Genomic DNA, 15456 nt, shown 5'->3' on the forward strand with positions numbered 1-15456 from the left:
TATCTATCAAACCACAATAACACAGTCTATTTACTCACAGTTTATTTACTCTTCTTGATAACAACAAATGATAGAGGAAAAAAAGGATGATCAATCGTGTTTCCTTCAGTGATAAAAACAGCCCCATCACTCAGTGAAACACAAAATACAGAATTATGTTTTCTGACACTGACTCCATTACACAGCTCAGGAGGCAGCACAAGGCCCACGAGTGTTTTCAATCAGGTTGTCACTCTGGGCAATTTTTATCTCCTCACAAAATCACAACAATTCTAGTTATTTACCCTGACATTTTCTCCATGTTTTGTTTTTCAATGGTTTATAAATCTAAATCAAAAAGATGTCATTGATGTTAGTTGGGGAGTCATGTGCTTAGCTGCTGTCAATCAAATCTGATCAAACCACACCCACAGCTTATCACACATTTTGCTGAATATTTAGTGCTGTTTTTACTGTCACTTTGATCTCAGACCATTCCTTCATAAACATTTAAACATACAATAACAACTTTTTGACCACTTAGGGGCAGTGGAAACAAGCTTTGAACACAGCGGTTAACAGAATTACCAGCTGCTTCTTTCCACATTCAGCAGACACAAAGATCATCATCTTGACTGAAACTGCTAAATTCTATATTGTGTTCACTTGCTAGTTTACAAATGTGTCTGTCTGCTGTTAGAAAAAGAAGACTGAAGATTTACCTGATATTTCTCTATAGGCTCATCACTACTAGCAACTCCCCTCTCTTAGTGTTCCATTGTTTTCACATTATCATTTCATTAGTCATTTCATGACCACAAAGGTCACTGAAATAACTTAAAACTGAAAAGGTCAGTTCAAAAGCTCAAAAACAATGTCTGATTTTCATAAGTACATTTTTATAAAATGTTTATTTATTATTGTTTTTGTCAGTATTAAGTTACTTCAGTGACCTTTGTGGGTTCTTCATTCTTTAACAGAAGGGTACCAACAATTTTGTCCATGTGTGTACATGACTGACAGTCAGAGCTGAAGCTGACAGATAGCTCAGACTCCTATATAGCCACAGTGTTACTTTATTTAATTTTATTTAACATATGAATACTGTACAGTGAATCAGCACCTGTGCAGGATTTCTAATTATGAAAACATCACATACAGCACATATAATGCTCAAAAGTTCGACTGTCATCCAGCCCATGGGAGTGACTGGGAATGTGTGAGATGAACTGTAGAAGCAGCTCATGGTTCTAGGCTTTCTCCCAGTTGTAGTGAGGTAGTGAGCAATAGTGGAGAACTATTCGGTCTACCCTATGTACTATTTATACATATAGTTTTTTAACAATTTGTTTTATTGTGCTGTGGGCTTTAAATGTAATAAATCTAGAATATAGACTTATATACTCTTATCCTTCCAGAGAGAACAACAAACTTCACTTTCTCTACAACAGGTTCCCTTTTTAACAAAGTTGCTGAACCCATCATTTAAAAATATCTCTCTCTATTATCTGTGTAAGATTTGTCTGAGTACAAACTGTACTGTACAAATCCTACACTACCATGCCAGAGTGACACATTTAGTAATACAATAGCAGTGGATCAGCAGTGTGATCTGACCTCAGAGGCCACTTCCCAGTCAGGCCGACCGTCACTGTCCTTCAGCTCAACATAGGGTTTCTCATGGACTCGATTTAGATCTTCATGAAGACCATCAAGCAGGAAGGCTAGCAGCTCCTGGGAGTCCTGCTGCTGGAACCCATTGAAGCGGGGGGCATATTTTGCTATTGTCCACTGGAGAGAAGAAACAACAAACTTTGTATTTATATAACCTTTAAATGTGTAACCACATCGCTAGTTTAGACACAAAGCACAGAAACATACAACACTGATTTAGCTTTTACAAAGCTGAAAATGCATGCATCAAACATAATTTAATCTACTTGAACCAATAAAGCCCCAACTAGTGAGGAAGTTTACTACTACACACTGATAACTCAAACACAGATGCTACACTAAAGTTCACCAACAGCTCTGTTTCCATGACAGAGCAGCAGAACACACAAAAGTCTGGACCATTCCCTGTGTAAGACAGTGGTCAAGATGCTCACCCTGAGTTTGAGAGGTGCCACGTTCTTCTGTGTGCCACTCCACAGCTCCATCACCAGGTCACCGTAACACTTGGCCATGTGACCTCGCATCCCGATAGGGTTGGTTCTTTTTCCAAAAAACAAATTAAAAGATAAATAGAAGCAAAACGAGATATAACCAAGGGCATAACAAGTATAAAATACAAAAATAAACTAAATTCAATGAATTTTATAATTCAATCCACACAGCATAAAATCAAAAGGAAAATGTTGAAAATGACAGTGGAAAGATTTCGACCAACATGATCCATAAACTGGCACCTGTTGAGCTCATAGAGGTGTCTCCCTGAGATGAAGTAATCTGTGAGAGGCTTGGTGTTGCTCACACACTGGATACTGGAGTTCATGAAGCAGGTGTTGCCAAGGTTACTTAGGCCAGTGGCTCCTTTCTCTGTAGGGACTGTGTTGGACACAAAGATGAAGGAAAACAGGCTCAAGGTATTTTCATGGTACAGCCAAAAGTACAGTTTGTTATATTTAATAACTTGCTATGATATTCCCAAGTCTCGAGAAATGTGGAGATATCTTCATATGAACTGGAAGTTTCAGCTAGGCAGAAAGATATGTAGCTCTGGCTTGGACGTTTCCTTAAATTACTTTGCTCCAGAATATATCCAAACTGAATATTTTGTTGGAGTCTCTTCCTTAGTGACAATAACTAACTGTGTTGTGTTTACTTGCAGTTAAATAAGTTACTATGGGAATTAGTTTAAATAGAAAAAAATGTGGATGCTAGAAATCTGCATTTTCGTGCAGCAGATCAGCATTCTGGTTTTTCCTCCACCTTGAACACATTTTAGAAACATGGCTCACAAGTTTTAACTGGACAATGACAGAAGTTGCTGCTTCTTTGGTTTTTGTTTGTGTGTGTGGTGGGGTTGTATGCGTATGGCTGGTCTGCTCGCTACTCAGCAGTCTTTTGTTCTGCGCATGCTCTTTTTTAAGACACTGATTAGAAACCTCACTATGTGCTCACATGGGAGAGAAATCTGTGTTGTCCAGGAGAAATCTACCTGGAAAATCAGGTTCCTCTAATCTCCTACCCCTTGCACAGCAAGGTCACCCTGTTTCTTCCAACCTACCTTTGTGCCTGTCCATCTTACTACTGTTGGCAATGAAAGACATTTCCTCAGGCCAGCTCATGTCTTTGTTCCTGACTGTGGAAGAGAAAAAAGAACTTACTGTGATGAAGCCATTTCACTCCCACTTTTGTGTGTCATTATTCACAATTTTGTATTATCGCTATATATATCTATCCATCATAGCACAGGTACCACAAAAAACACACTTTTGTTCATTCTGAAGAGAAATGGAATAATAAAACGAGGAGTTTCATACCTTCAATAACTAGCTGCTGTTCATCATGTATCTTTAGACTTTCTAGTGTGTGATCTTCATCGTCCAGCAGGGTGAGGTAGTTCTGCAGAACAAAGGGTGTGGAAATGTGGAAATCCATTTTCATTTCAATTGCTCTGTTATTTAGTGGGTATCAGTTCAGACCATTGTGGTAGAGGTGGTTGAAGTACATAAAGTCAACACTCAAGTAAGAGTAAGTGCTCACCTAAAAATATACTCCATCACATGAAGAAATACCAACTCCAATACCAAGTTTTTACTTGGACCTGTATGTCACAGAACATATGAAGTAACAGCTTTATGGCCCACCTCACTGTTGTAGAGCCAGAGTCTCATATCCTCCTCCTTGATGCGGAGTCGCTGGGACAGGTACAAGTGGATGTCCTTGATGGTGGCCATGCGGCTGAAGCAGCCTGTGTAGGCCAACACCCTCTTCAGAGGAGCGTTGGGAGATGGCACGTTACCTGTTACAATGACAACAGGAGACCAAGTCAAACTATGATTATACTCACTTGAGTTTTTCATTTGAATACGTATGTGTTATGTCTCAGATGGATGACATTAAATAAATGCAGATGCCTGACATTATTTACCCACATGGACATCAGTAGCAACAACAGCATTCCGCTAACTCAGTATTAGTTGTAAGGAAGCAGCAAGAAAGGGCGACTCTGTCAATCAGCGCAAACTTGATTGGTCAATCAGCTTAGTGGATTTAGTTGACTCCGATTGGATTAAATCAAATACAAACCAATTCATATTAGTTCTGTTAAATCAACAGCTTCACTATACTGATGTTGATTACTGATGTAATTAATAATTTTAACACCCGCTTTTTCCTTTTAATGGTACAAAGTGTAATCACCATACTGCAGCCTCATCTATCAACACAGACTTGCCATCCAATTATAACACAAAACAAAGCATCCTCAACATGGTGTGAGGGCTCCACTGTGGCCTAAAGCTGCTACTAAAATATTCCGTGGAATAAGAGGCATAATTTGATGTAGTTTAGATATTGGACCAGCAAGGCCTTTGATCTATAGAACTTACTGGACATCCTTCAACTGGAAAGCAAACAGAATGAGGTATTGGGAGTTGACTACAAAAGCACCACTGAATCAATCAAAAATTCTGTTTCTTGTCGAGCTTTTATTGCCTATTTATTAATATTGTTATCAAGACATGTTTTTCTTTGCTCAGCCCTTTAGGTGCTCTTCAAAGAACTCATCACTCTTATCTTATGTTTCTCTGTGTTGTATTTAAAGCAGATATTTTTTTGTTCTAGTTTGTATCTGTAACATGCCAGGAGAGAATGTTAATGCCCAACAGTGACACACCACAGCTCAGACAAAGTAAGGGCTATGATGGAAGCCAAAGCCACTGGGGACTCAGATCTGTACTGTGGCCTGAAACCTGATATGTTGACTTGAATTTGGATGAGCAACCTCATGCTGAGTGCTGGTACCCAGCCCCAAACCTGATTATACTGAAGCAGCCATGTTTGTCTCGACTTTATGCGGCTTTGATGTTTATTTTCTCATTAAGCCATTGTCAGCTTATAGCTGTCCAAAATACCAATTTAGACAGAATGCAAAGGGCAATAAACACTTGGGTTATAGCAGGCTCCAATTATTGTGGGAGTAAATGCAAGTATATAGGATTTCCACTTTTAACAAACGGTGAATAGCTTATTTGGTAGAACTTACAGTTGTCAGACTACATAAAACAATGTGACAGAGAATAAATAAATGAAAGGATACATAATATAATGTTCAGTGTAAGCTGTTTATTTGGACTGTTGAAGTAGGTAGTTTATGCTGCTATGAAATACAATTTGGCACGTGTGAGTGTAATGGATTTAAAATTTCTTCAAAATGTCTATCAGAGAAGCATGTTTTTAGTCGTTAAAATGCAGAATGTCCTCGTCCCAAACTGTTACAATACTTACAATATTTCTACCATATTGCGTTTTAAGGTCTGCCTTATTTGATTCAGTGTATTGCTATCAGTGTAAAACACAACACCAAGAGCTGTCAAAACTAATATTTGAATGGCAATGTCTGTGAAGATTGAAAAGTTTGAATTATTCATCGTTTCTCTTCATGGGCCACAGGATCAGTCCACTAAAGTAGGATTAAATGGGGGGAGAGGGTGTGGGGTTGCTCAGTGAAGCATTTATCGACGGCTTGCTCTGGTCTTGCTGCAGGCTTACATTACCTCTTGGTGGGTTTAAATACGGTGGGAACATTCGCAGGCTGGTCATACCCATATTGACCCAGATGTTAGACTGGGGGGAGCGTGTTGCCGGCTGCTGGCGGAGGAAGAGGAGGTAGCGGGGAAAGAGCTCCAGCTCTGCTTGGCCTGTCTTGCTCTCCAAGATAACCTTCAGGGGAGGAAGGGACATTTTAAATCTCTGCAAACTGAGTTTTATACTTTTAATATATGGAAATCCCTATGCAGGATTTGTTTCTATGGTCACTGTTACTCCTGTGGTTTAGTTCACTAGGTCTAGACCAGCGGTGAGAATTCTGGCTTGCCCTGAACGTTTTTCCAACTAGAGCTGGCCTAGCCACTGCTGATCACTACCAATCAGAAACTCAGCGATAACTTAGATGATGGTGGTGTGGGAGCAGACAAAGTGACTTGGCATCTTTGGAGGATTTCAAGATCAAAGACTTTTTATAAGGTGAGTGTCAAGTGTATCATCTTAGACATCATTGTTTTTGTTAATAACATTCAAATTCTCATGGTAATTCATGACACAATGAAATCTTGCATCATTAAAAACAGTGTCTGACAGGTCTGAAAGTTGAGAGGACAGTGACAATACCACTGTCCTCCATGACAAAAGAACACATACAGTACACTCAGAGTACCAGTGGACTGTAATCAGTGCTAGCAAATATAAAAAAGTTCCTCATTAATACATATATGTATAAATTCTATTATATGTTGTTCTGGAGTTACTGTTAGTTTAGCCAACTAGCTCAACAGTCAGCTCCTAAATATAATGTGATCTTCTACTCTGTATGGAATACCTGTGGTGTCAGTATGAAGTTTCTACTATGTAGTTAACAGCTGACATATAAACAGTCAGGAGATCCTATAAATAAATGCTATCAAATAAAATCTGGCTATTATAGAAATAAGTTATGCAAAATGCAAATTTGAATAATTTCTTAAATTATTTCTGATTATTTGAACTGTCAGATTGTTAATCATTTAAAATGTTTAAGTCCATTTAACCATAATTTTCCTTTTAGTTTTTGATGCAATTGCTACTGTACATATTACACATGAGCTGTTGAGCTTCAGTATGTGCTGTTTTCACTCACCGGTCGTGGCAGGCTGAGGTTGGCACCGTACCAGTGGTAGAGCGCCCGCCACACCGGCTCTGGCACCGTCTCAAAGTCTCTACCAGGCACCAGCTGCAAGGAGCGCCTCAGTCTGGCACCTTCCATGGTTAACGTAGGGGCCTGCAGGAGTACAGCACAGGCAGCATTTAAATACATGTGTAAAAAACTGTTCAGTCTGCTTGATCTACAGATAACAGACAGAGACAGTATCCCTATGCTATGCACAGGCTGGCAGCTAAGTTCTTTACAGGAAAATGAAGACATCAAACTAAGGAAAAAGAAAGCAAGGGTCCATTAACAGCCTTTGACAGCAGAGGAGGAATATCTTATTAAGAATCTCCGATCCTTTCTTCGGTCAAACCCAAGAAAAGACTGAAAGAATATTCTAAAACACTGCTGGCTTGTTTTATATGTGTTGAAGATTGCACATATGGTAAACAACCTGTGCATTTAGATTTGCTGTCACAGGACTAGGCCATATTTGTCTGTTTAGTGAATGGCTTTGTGACAGCTGTTTGTTTCCTGTGAGTCTGGTTCAGAAAGCAAATCTGGAAAAAAGGTAGAGTGGTTTCACTATTCTCATATGTCAAACATACGCCAAAGCAAAGCTGTAAACATGATGGTGACTGCCTGCTGACCTGTCGGAACTGCCTGACCTAACTGCTGCGTTGTTCAAAACTGGAAGTAAAACTGAAATTGTCTTTTAATAAACATAACATAAAACGATATGTTCTAGTGACAGCTGTTTACTAGTTATGTATATTGGCAAGAATTTGGAGACACATGACATATCATGAGAAAGGGGTTACAAGTGTGATACCTTATCACAACTAGTCATTAACTTTAACTGAAATACAGTGTTCTTTCTCTGTTTCTTCAACCCTTGAGATATAGTTCCAGTGTACTGGAGTACAGTACACTTTTTACTACAACTTTTACAGTTGTATTTCAACTGACTCTGACTCTGTACTGCTGAGTAACACAATAAACTCACCGGGAACCGCACACGCACACGCACACGCACACGCACACGCACACACGTCATCCTTGCCTTCATGGGGTCGGTGGTGACCAGAGGCTGGTTGTCGATTGCTCCAGGTCTTTGTGCTGCAAGATGGGAGGTGAGGTGGCCATTGGCTCCAGAAAAACACTGATTGTTGTTGTCTGATACGTTGTGCTGACGAGCAAAACAGCTTTCTGTGGCAGAGGGAGCTACCTGGGGGCTCAGAGCTGCAAGAACAGATGGGAAGTTGGGGGGTGGCCACACATAGAGGAAGAAAAACTATTAGACACTGATCGATGGTGATGTGTACACAAGAAAAAAGTTGTAATATTTTTGTTTTAGTGTGCCATCTGCTGCTATATGAAGTGCATGACTGACCCGCCTCTGTAGCCTCTGAGGCACTGGAAACAGCATCAGGCGACCTCTCCTCCGTAGGGCTGACAGTGCTGAAGGTTCCCAGTCCTCCCAGTCTGTCTGGCAGAGCAGGCTCTATGGTGGCTGTGGCCATTGGAGTTCGTAGTGAGCTCAGGATGGAAGGCTGCTCCACCACAATCCCTTTATGCTCCTGGACAGGAAGACAACAGGGACTGCCCTGTCATTGTTTAAAGTGACATTAAAGGACCACTCCAATGTTCTCACAGCTTGCATTACAGACAGCCGTTTCACTGTTATTTGAATTAGGGTTTCTTACTTTTCAAAATCTCACTGCTTTCAATTGGTTTTAATTTGCTGAGCATAGTTGATGCATCATGAGCCCCGTCTGCACCAACGTTTGTAGGAGGTATAGTTTTAATTATGTTAAGATTGATGACTGATCTGTAAATCCATCATGTTGGTGCGTTTAAATGCTGATGTGAAGATCTGACAGTGACGGAAGTGCTTTATGTCGGAAAAGAAAGAAAAGAAACTGATGGCTCCATTACTACCAGTTTATTTGGGCAACATTCCAAATCATCTATCAGCACAAGATAAAGCTCTGCCAAGATCAAATTCTTGTTACTGGTTTCTTACTAAAACAGAAACTGCTCGAAAGTTAGAACGTAAATGGCGCCAAACTAAATTGTTAGTATTTCAGATAGCATGGAAGGAGAGCATCCTGAACTATATAAAAGCTCTTTGTGCAGCTAGATCAACGTATCCCTCCACTCTCATAGAAAACAACAAAAATAACCCTAGATTTAATACAGTAGCCAAATTAACTAGGCAAGAAAGAACTCCTTTCTTGCCTTCTCAGGGAGTTTTTCCTTGCCACCGTCGCCCTCGGCTTGCTCATCAGGGACAATACGATTATTATGATTCATACACATTCACTGGCAGGTAAGAGGCGAAAGAAGACTAGTCCCCTCCTTTCTTAACGTGGCTAGAAGAGCATGGTACTCTCATATTGTTAGAAATCCTAGATTCATGAATATGAATAATGCTCAAGTCCTGATGTCTCTCAGCTGTTTACATACAGTTCAGTTAGAAAATAAAATGATTATTTCAACAGAATGCTCTGAGGTGATCTTCAAAATGAAGACTTTACAGGCTTATTTAGTTTTCCGCTGATTGGTTTGAAAACTTTATTATAACTTTTAAACCTAAATTTGTTTTAGCAAGTTGTAATTAAATGTGCCAATGTAGCAGCAACGGCAACATCACCTGTTAAATGACGACATCATGTTTTACTTGTACAACTCATCTTCTTTAACTTGACTTACATATTTGACGTAGTCCTTCCATTGCTGCCACCACAGCATAGAGATGAGGAACCAGTTCTGACTTTGCTGCAGCCCATGTCTGCTCTCCCTCTCTAACCAACCTCTACACAAACGTGCACACACACACGCACACACGCACACGTACAGAGAAACACAAGTAGAGAGGACAAAGATCTTTAGTATATCCCCAAAACCTTGCACATAGTGTGTACTGTGGCAATAGGACATGAATGTACCTGATAATTTGTCCCTCCTCTTCGGGAGTAGCTGGCCTGAGCCCCAGGACTATGTGGCAGACCTGGATGAATACAGAAAATAATAATAATTAAAAATAATGATAATTAAATACTTGTGCAAGATTAGTCAAAGTTGTTCAACTGTGTGGGTACACTGACCTGGAAGAGCAGGTTTAGAAACTCATTGGCCAAGGCGCTCTTCACACTCCAGATCTGGTAGTCCTCCAGTGTTAGGTGTCCCAGCTGGTGACAGGTCAAACAACACAAAGTTCAGAATCATTGCCATCAACGCTACTTTGTGCCCTTGAAAAGGATGAAAGAAAATCTATTTCTATGCTATGGTTATTGTGGCTGAAAATAGCTTAGAGGTAAGACAAGAAGGCCAGTGACTGGAAAGTTGCTGTGGGTACTGGGCATCTCCCAGTGGTAATACTGCAAAGAGAATTAAAGCAGATTAAAGCTGGAGTGTCACCAGGTTTGATTTTTGCTGAAGCAGTCAATCTAGAAGTCAAATGATTAACTTAACAACAGCCAGATTAAAGACAAAGTCACAAAGTAACAATGTCTCACCTTGGTTGTGTCGTGCATTTTCAGGATCTCCTCTACTATGTCTGACACGCTACTGTGCAGCTCCTGCAAGTTAATAAAGTATGTCAGCATAATGCATCAAACACAAAGCATCTCAGTGTCAGCTACTGCCTTAAACAAATATCACAACAGTCCTGGATGTAAAATGTGATACAATACAAGCCATAAAGTTTCTGTTAGGATTGTCCATACCTGCCTGTTTGCAATGCCAGAAATCCAAAGCCTAACAACACTTTCACCTTCTTCACAAACAGCGACTGCATGTCTGCCTCTTTGATAAATGTAAATGAATTTCAGAATATCAGAGTCTCGGGTTTGCCTTTAGCCCTTTTGAATTAATGACAGCATGCACACAAGCTGGCATGGACTCCACAGGTTTGTACAAAACCTGTTGACCCATATTGTTCCAGCATCATTTGACACTGTTTTAAAGAGCCTGTTGTGACACCAAAGAACGCTTGGTTCTATCAGTTTAGCTCTGTCATTTATGCCCCTGTAAATGTTCAGAGGAGCTAAGTTCAGGAGACTCCTGGTGGTTTGAAACTTCATCTACTTTGTAATTAATGAGTTTCCAACACAGTTTTACACGCCTGCCTTACTCCATGCTTCACCACACATTTCTATCATGAAGGTTTATTATTATTCTTAATTCATAATTCTTTGCACTTGGTGGTTCAGGTTTTACATACGTGTGAACATTTCTTGTCCAATCAGTTCAATTTGCAGCAGGCCAAGTTGTAGTCTCACTTGAAGCATAATTAAAATAAACAGGATCCAATATGAAGTACGACACTCAAAAACATTCACTTTGACACTTACTAACGTGGCAGTTTCATCAATTTCAAATTAAAAGTGAAAAGAGTCTGCGTACTTGTTGAAGCAACTGTGTATATAATTTGTGATTCCTTACAGGGAGCGTGTCTGTGCGATTGTCCTTCCACACCTCCAGCAAGGCCACCACCATTTCATGGAGTTCATCTCGAGACAGAACCCCATCACGGTCCACATCAAACACTTTAAAGCAAACTGGCAAATGAAAGAAAGAGTTGCAATGATGAAAAATAAATATGGTTATGAAGGACAACGCTGATATGATTATTAGTTATTTTAAGTTTAAAACTATGCCATTATGATTTCTGATAATGTATTATAATTTCAAATTTACACATTTACTTGACTGTGTACCACTGATCTACAGCGCCAATCATCACTTTCTAAAAAAATGTTCACTTTTAAACTTCCATTTCAAATTCTCCATAAAAACCTACAAAGAGGAACTGTACACCCCAATTATGTAAAGCCTTTGAGGATTATTTTTCAGTAATGATGCAAAACCATAGCACGACTTACATTTCTGCCTTTCAGCAATGGGCCCCCTGCAGCACGCAGAGAGTCCACAAGAGATCTCTTTAAAGTCGATGTGATTGTCCCGATTCTCATCAAAGGCATGAAACAGACCTGCCAAACAAGATCAATAATGTGGATGCATTTTATACAAAGAACGAGTCTTTGAAGAAGGTTGTATTCATTGTTGAGGGCGGGAATTAAAAGGAGCAACAAAAAGCCTATGAGAAAACACACTTGAATAAATGTTGTCTAACCTTCACTCAGTGAGGCATGGATGGGAGGAGAGACCAGTGGGACAAAGGTTTCCAAGTCAAAGCGGCCGGTTCTGGACTGGGCTTTCAATAGCCAGTAGCGTTTCTCCAAGTCTATAATGTCCGACTCCTCCACTGCAGGAAAGGAAGAGAACGTGAAAGAAAGAGTAAGACAAAGAGAAATACAATCAGAGAGAGTATGAATCTTTATGAAATTGCTGCAAAGTGTAAAGCCTTTTGTTGATGTTTTTTCTTTCTTTGCTCTAGTTTAGAACGTGGCCTACAGTAACACATTTGCTTTTAGAATCTGGTGTTCACATCAGTTGGGAATACAGATGGATCAAGTGGATAGACAGAAAGATCTGACCCGAGTTTGGTTCGGACTTCAACTTTAGAAATTCCCTTTGTGCATCTGTGTGTTTTGGTCCAAGCACAGCTGACAGATAGAAAAAGGTGAACTGATAAAGCAGTGCAAAGCGAGCTCACAGTTTCTGAAGTAACATCACTGCTGGCAGTGTAATGATTTATATCTACACAAACAGCTGCTGTGGAGAAATAATGAGTTGGGCTGTTGCCTAAACAAACAACACCCAGTCAATTGATGTGTTTAAATCTGACAAAGAATATCTATTAATGTGGAAAAAGCATGAACTCTGCTATAGTGGTCTGTGTTGATTTACAGATATGAGACAGATGCTTTATGCTACAGTTTTCATTGTGAAGACAGCAGAGCACATACACCACAACGCAGTAACAATGCAGCACAATAATGTGTTTTTACCTTGTTTAAATCAGGTATAAATGATAAACAAATGCTATAAAAGGTTGTTTTTTGTGTGATTTCTTCTAAAGTATATATGTTCAGCTCTTGCTTTGGAACTTTTGTCATTGTACAATATGTAAACAATCTCAAAGATTCTCTGGTTACAGCCTCTCCAATGTGAACATCTGCTTCTTTTATGTTTTATATCACTATCTTTGGGGTTTAAACACATTTGAACAGGACATTGTGATAAGAATGTTTTACTTATTCTTCTGAGAACCAGGAATCAAATTATCCCATAAGGAAAAGAATCACTAGTTGCAGTCACAGTAGGCTCTGCTGGCAGAAGTTTCAGTTTCAGTTCTGACTGTACCCTGAGTGTAACCTACAGTAATGACGAGAGAGCCAACTTAAAACATCCAGTTTCCAGTTCTAGTGTAATATAGTCATGAATCTGATGGATTCCAAACATGTTTGTTTGCTTTCCCTTGGTGCCTTAAATGTTTAGGTCTGAATATATAATTAGTGGAAATTTTGAAGAAATTGGAACTTAAAAGGTTAAATAAGGCAGTCAAACTAATTCAGTAACCTATTTGTACTGGTGTTAATTAGAGCACTTACAGATTGTGACCCAGTAAAGAGAAGAGTCAACATGACTACTGTCATATTACCACAGCAAACCCAATGGGGGTGGGGTAATGTAATTGCCATTGGGTGGAATGGTATTTGACTAAACTTGTAATGAAGTTATACGGATGAGACCAATATAGTTTATGAAGCCCTGCCAGGGTCAGTGAAGCAGGCTCCTCAGTGCAACATGTTAATCCACAGCTTAGGGTAATAGGATTCAGCAGCTATCCAGTCAGCTTTTGGAAGTGAGCCAATACATATGACAGGCATCACAACACAGACACTGGTAGAATTATACAGTGACTTTTAAGCTGGGCTATTAAAACAAGCTTCTTGAAAGCTTGTTTTTATCAGCTATTGTCACTGTTTCTCAGATAGGATCATATTGGTTGTGGTTGGATGCAGAGAAAGCAGCAACCTCTAGAATGTACTGCCTTGAAGGGGTGTGTCCTTCCCCTTCAGGCTTTGAATCCATAGGTTTAGTCCAGAGGTGAACATAAGAGCAGTTAACCTTGGCATGACTGGGAAGCCCTTACTCACCCTTTATACCAACACTGTTCAACTTTGCTGCCCGAGCTCAGCAGCGAGTATGAAATGAATGATTTAGAACCTGAATTGGACTATATGGAGATGGCATTGAGAAGGAAATAGGAATAGGAAATAGTATGTGACTGCTAAATTATTGAGAATTATGGACTAAGACTGTGAGCAAGCACTACATACTATATTACCTTCCTGCCTGAAAGCTAAGCTGGACACTGCTAACTCATCAAAAACCATGGGGCGAACACTTCCTTAACAATAAACGTAAAACAAGCACACAAGGTCAGGGGGTTCAAAAGAACATAGTCACACCCTGAACATCAGCAGATGACAAAAAGCACCAGTGGCCTGTTGTGAATCAATGATCAGTAACCATCTGATTGCTAATCTATGAAACTCATTACCCTGACAATGGATCACCTCCTGTCCATGTCCTATCCATCAGGTATCCAGGGTTGCTCTCTGCTATACTGACATCAGCTTAAAGGTTCAGGCCAAATAAGCATCACTTATTATTTTAAATCTTTACAACAATGGCAGACTTATTGAAGAAACTAAAGACAAGTACAACATCAAAATTCACTTTACGATTCAGCCACTAACATTTAAGTCTGTGTATTTTTAAATGTTCAGATACCAGTGTTGATACATCAACATGTCAAAGCATAATTTAAGAACTCAAAGAGGAAAGACCTATACTTTTCAGAGTAGTTCAAACTAATTTTGGATGCTACACAAAAGGTTTTAAGGATTGACGGTGATAAGACAACAGCAACTGAACAAGAACTCAAACTAATGGCTGTTCCAGAAATATTGTGAAAGTCTTGAACGTAGTATTACAGTTTATTGCTTATGTCTCTACAGCAGGTGCCCCACTAGCAGATACCCACCTAAAGGTGCAACTCTCTCAGAGTGGCAGCAGAGATACCATACCATTATCCAGGGAACATCCTTAGAGAGGTGCTGCCACAGCCAGCTGTAGCGTAGTAAACTCCCAGCGCCAACTGCAATCAGAAGCTACGTCATGCTGTCAGGAGGCTGTTATTGCTGAAAATCTCTACTCTGATAATATTGTGACAACATCAGAGGCTAGCATGCTAGCAGAGGATTCACTGTGATAAGCCCTGCCATGAGTCAAGATTTACCTTCTTGTTCTGGAAAGAGTCATGAACTAGGAGTGTATTAGTCACTCTCTCTCTCCAACACACACACAAACTTAAGAGGATAAGCTGGGAGCAGGCAGATTAAAGGCAGCTTCCAGGTTCTCTGGACAAGACATGTTCTTTCCAGCCCTCTGTGCTTAATTGGGAGAATAAAGCCCGGCTAAATTTACTGAGCCCCATTTTATTTTTCAAATATTAACTCTAAAAGAAGAATGGCACTGAAAGGTTTAAGAATTTCCATATTCACTCAATCTCTTGCAGACAAAATCAACTGTCGATCGACTGTGCCAGACACAACCCTCAAATAGTTTCTGAGCTGAAATAGGGAAAGACACTTAATAAATATGACTAGGTTTTGTTTAGATTTTTGTTACTATTACAATACCTGAGT

General features: G+C 39.7%; 1 protein-coding gene across 6 annotated transcripts in view; it reads right to left on the minus strand.

The window, feature by feature from the left end:
• The window catches only part of usp32 (ubiquitin specific peptidase 32), a 45621-nt gene that overhangs the window by 6013 nt on the left and 24152 nt on the right, over positions 1 to 15456 (minus strand). For 2 of the 6 annotated variants that reach the window (XM_026368975.1, XM_026368993.1), the window contains exons 6-22: positions 11970 to 12101; positions 11719 to 11826; positions 11279 to 11394; positions 10351 to 10413; positions 9940 to 10023; positions 9781 to 9842; positions 9545 to 9647; positions 8223 to 8409; positions 7893 to 8071; positions 6821 to 6961; positions 5703 to 5868; positions 3792 to 3946; positions 3465 to 3546; positions 3209 to 3283; positions 2388 to 2526; positions 2088 to 2193; positions 1597 to 1770 (exon numbers count right to left, since the gene is read on the minus strand). In XM_026368975.1, the coding sequence (XP_026224760.1) occupies positions 1597 to 1770; positions 2088 to 2193; positions 2388 to 2526; positions 3209 to 3283; positions 3465 to 3546; positions 3792 to 3946; positions 5703 to 5868; positions 6821 to 6961; positions 7893 to 8071; positions 8223 to 8409; positions 9545 to 9647; positions 9781 to 9842; positions 9940 to 10023; positions 10351 to 10413; positions 11279 to 11394; positions 11719 to 11826; positions 11970 to 12101 (2072 nt within the window). Of the gene's footprint in view, positions 1 to 1596; positions 1771 to 2087; positions 2194 to 2387; positions 2527 to 3208; positions 3284 to 3464; positions 3547 to 3791; positions 3947 to 5702; positions 5869 to 6820; positions 6962 to 7892; positions 8072 to 8222; positions 8437 to 9544; positions 9648 to 9780; positions 9843 to 9939; positions 10024 to 10350; positions 10414 to 11278; positions 11395 to 11718; positions 11827 to 11969; positions 12102 to 15456 lie in introns of all 6 variants that reach the window. The other 4 variants (XM_026368983.1, XM_026369002.1, XM_026368959.1 and 1 more) reach the window with 2 other exon arrangements.

This window comes from Anabas testudineus, chromosome 13, assembly GCF_900324465.2.
Source record: "Anabas testudineus chromosome 13, fAnaTes1.2, whole genome shotgun sequence".
Classification (NCBI taxonomy): Eukaryota; Metazoa; Chordata; class Actinopteri; order Anabantiformes; family Anabantidae; genus Anabas; species Anabas testudineus.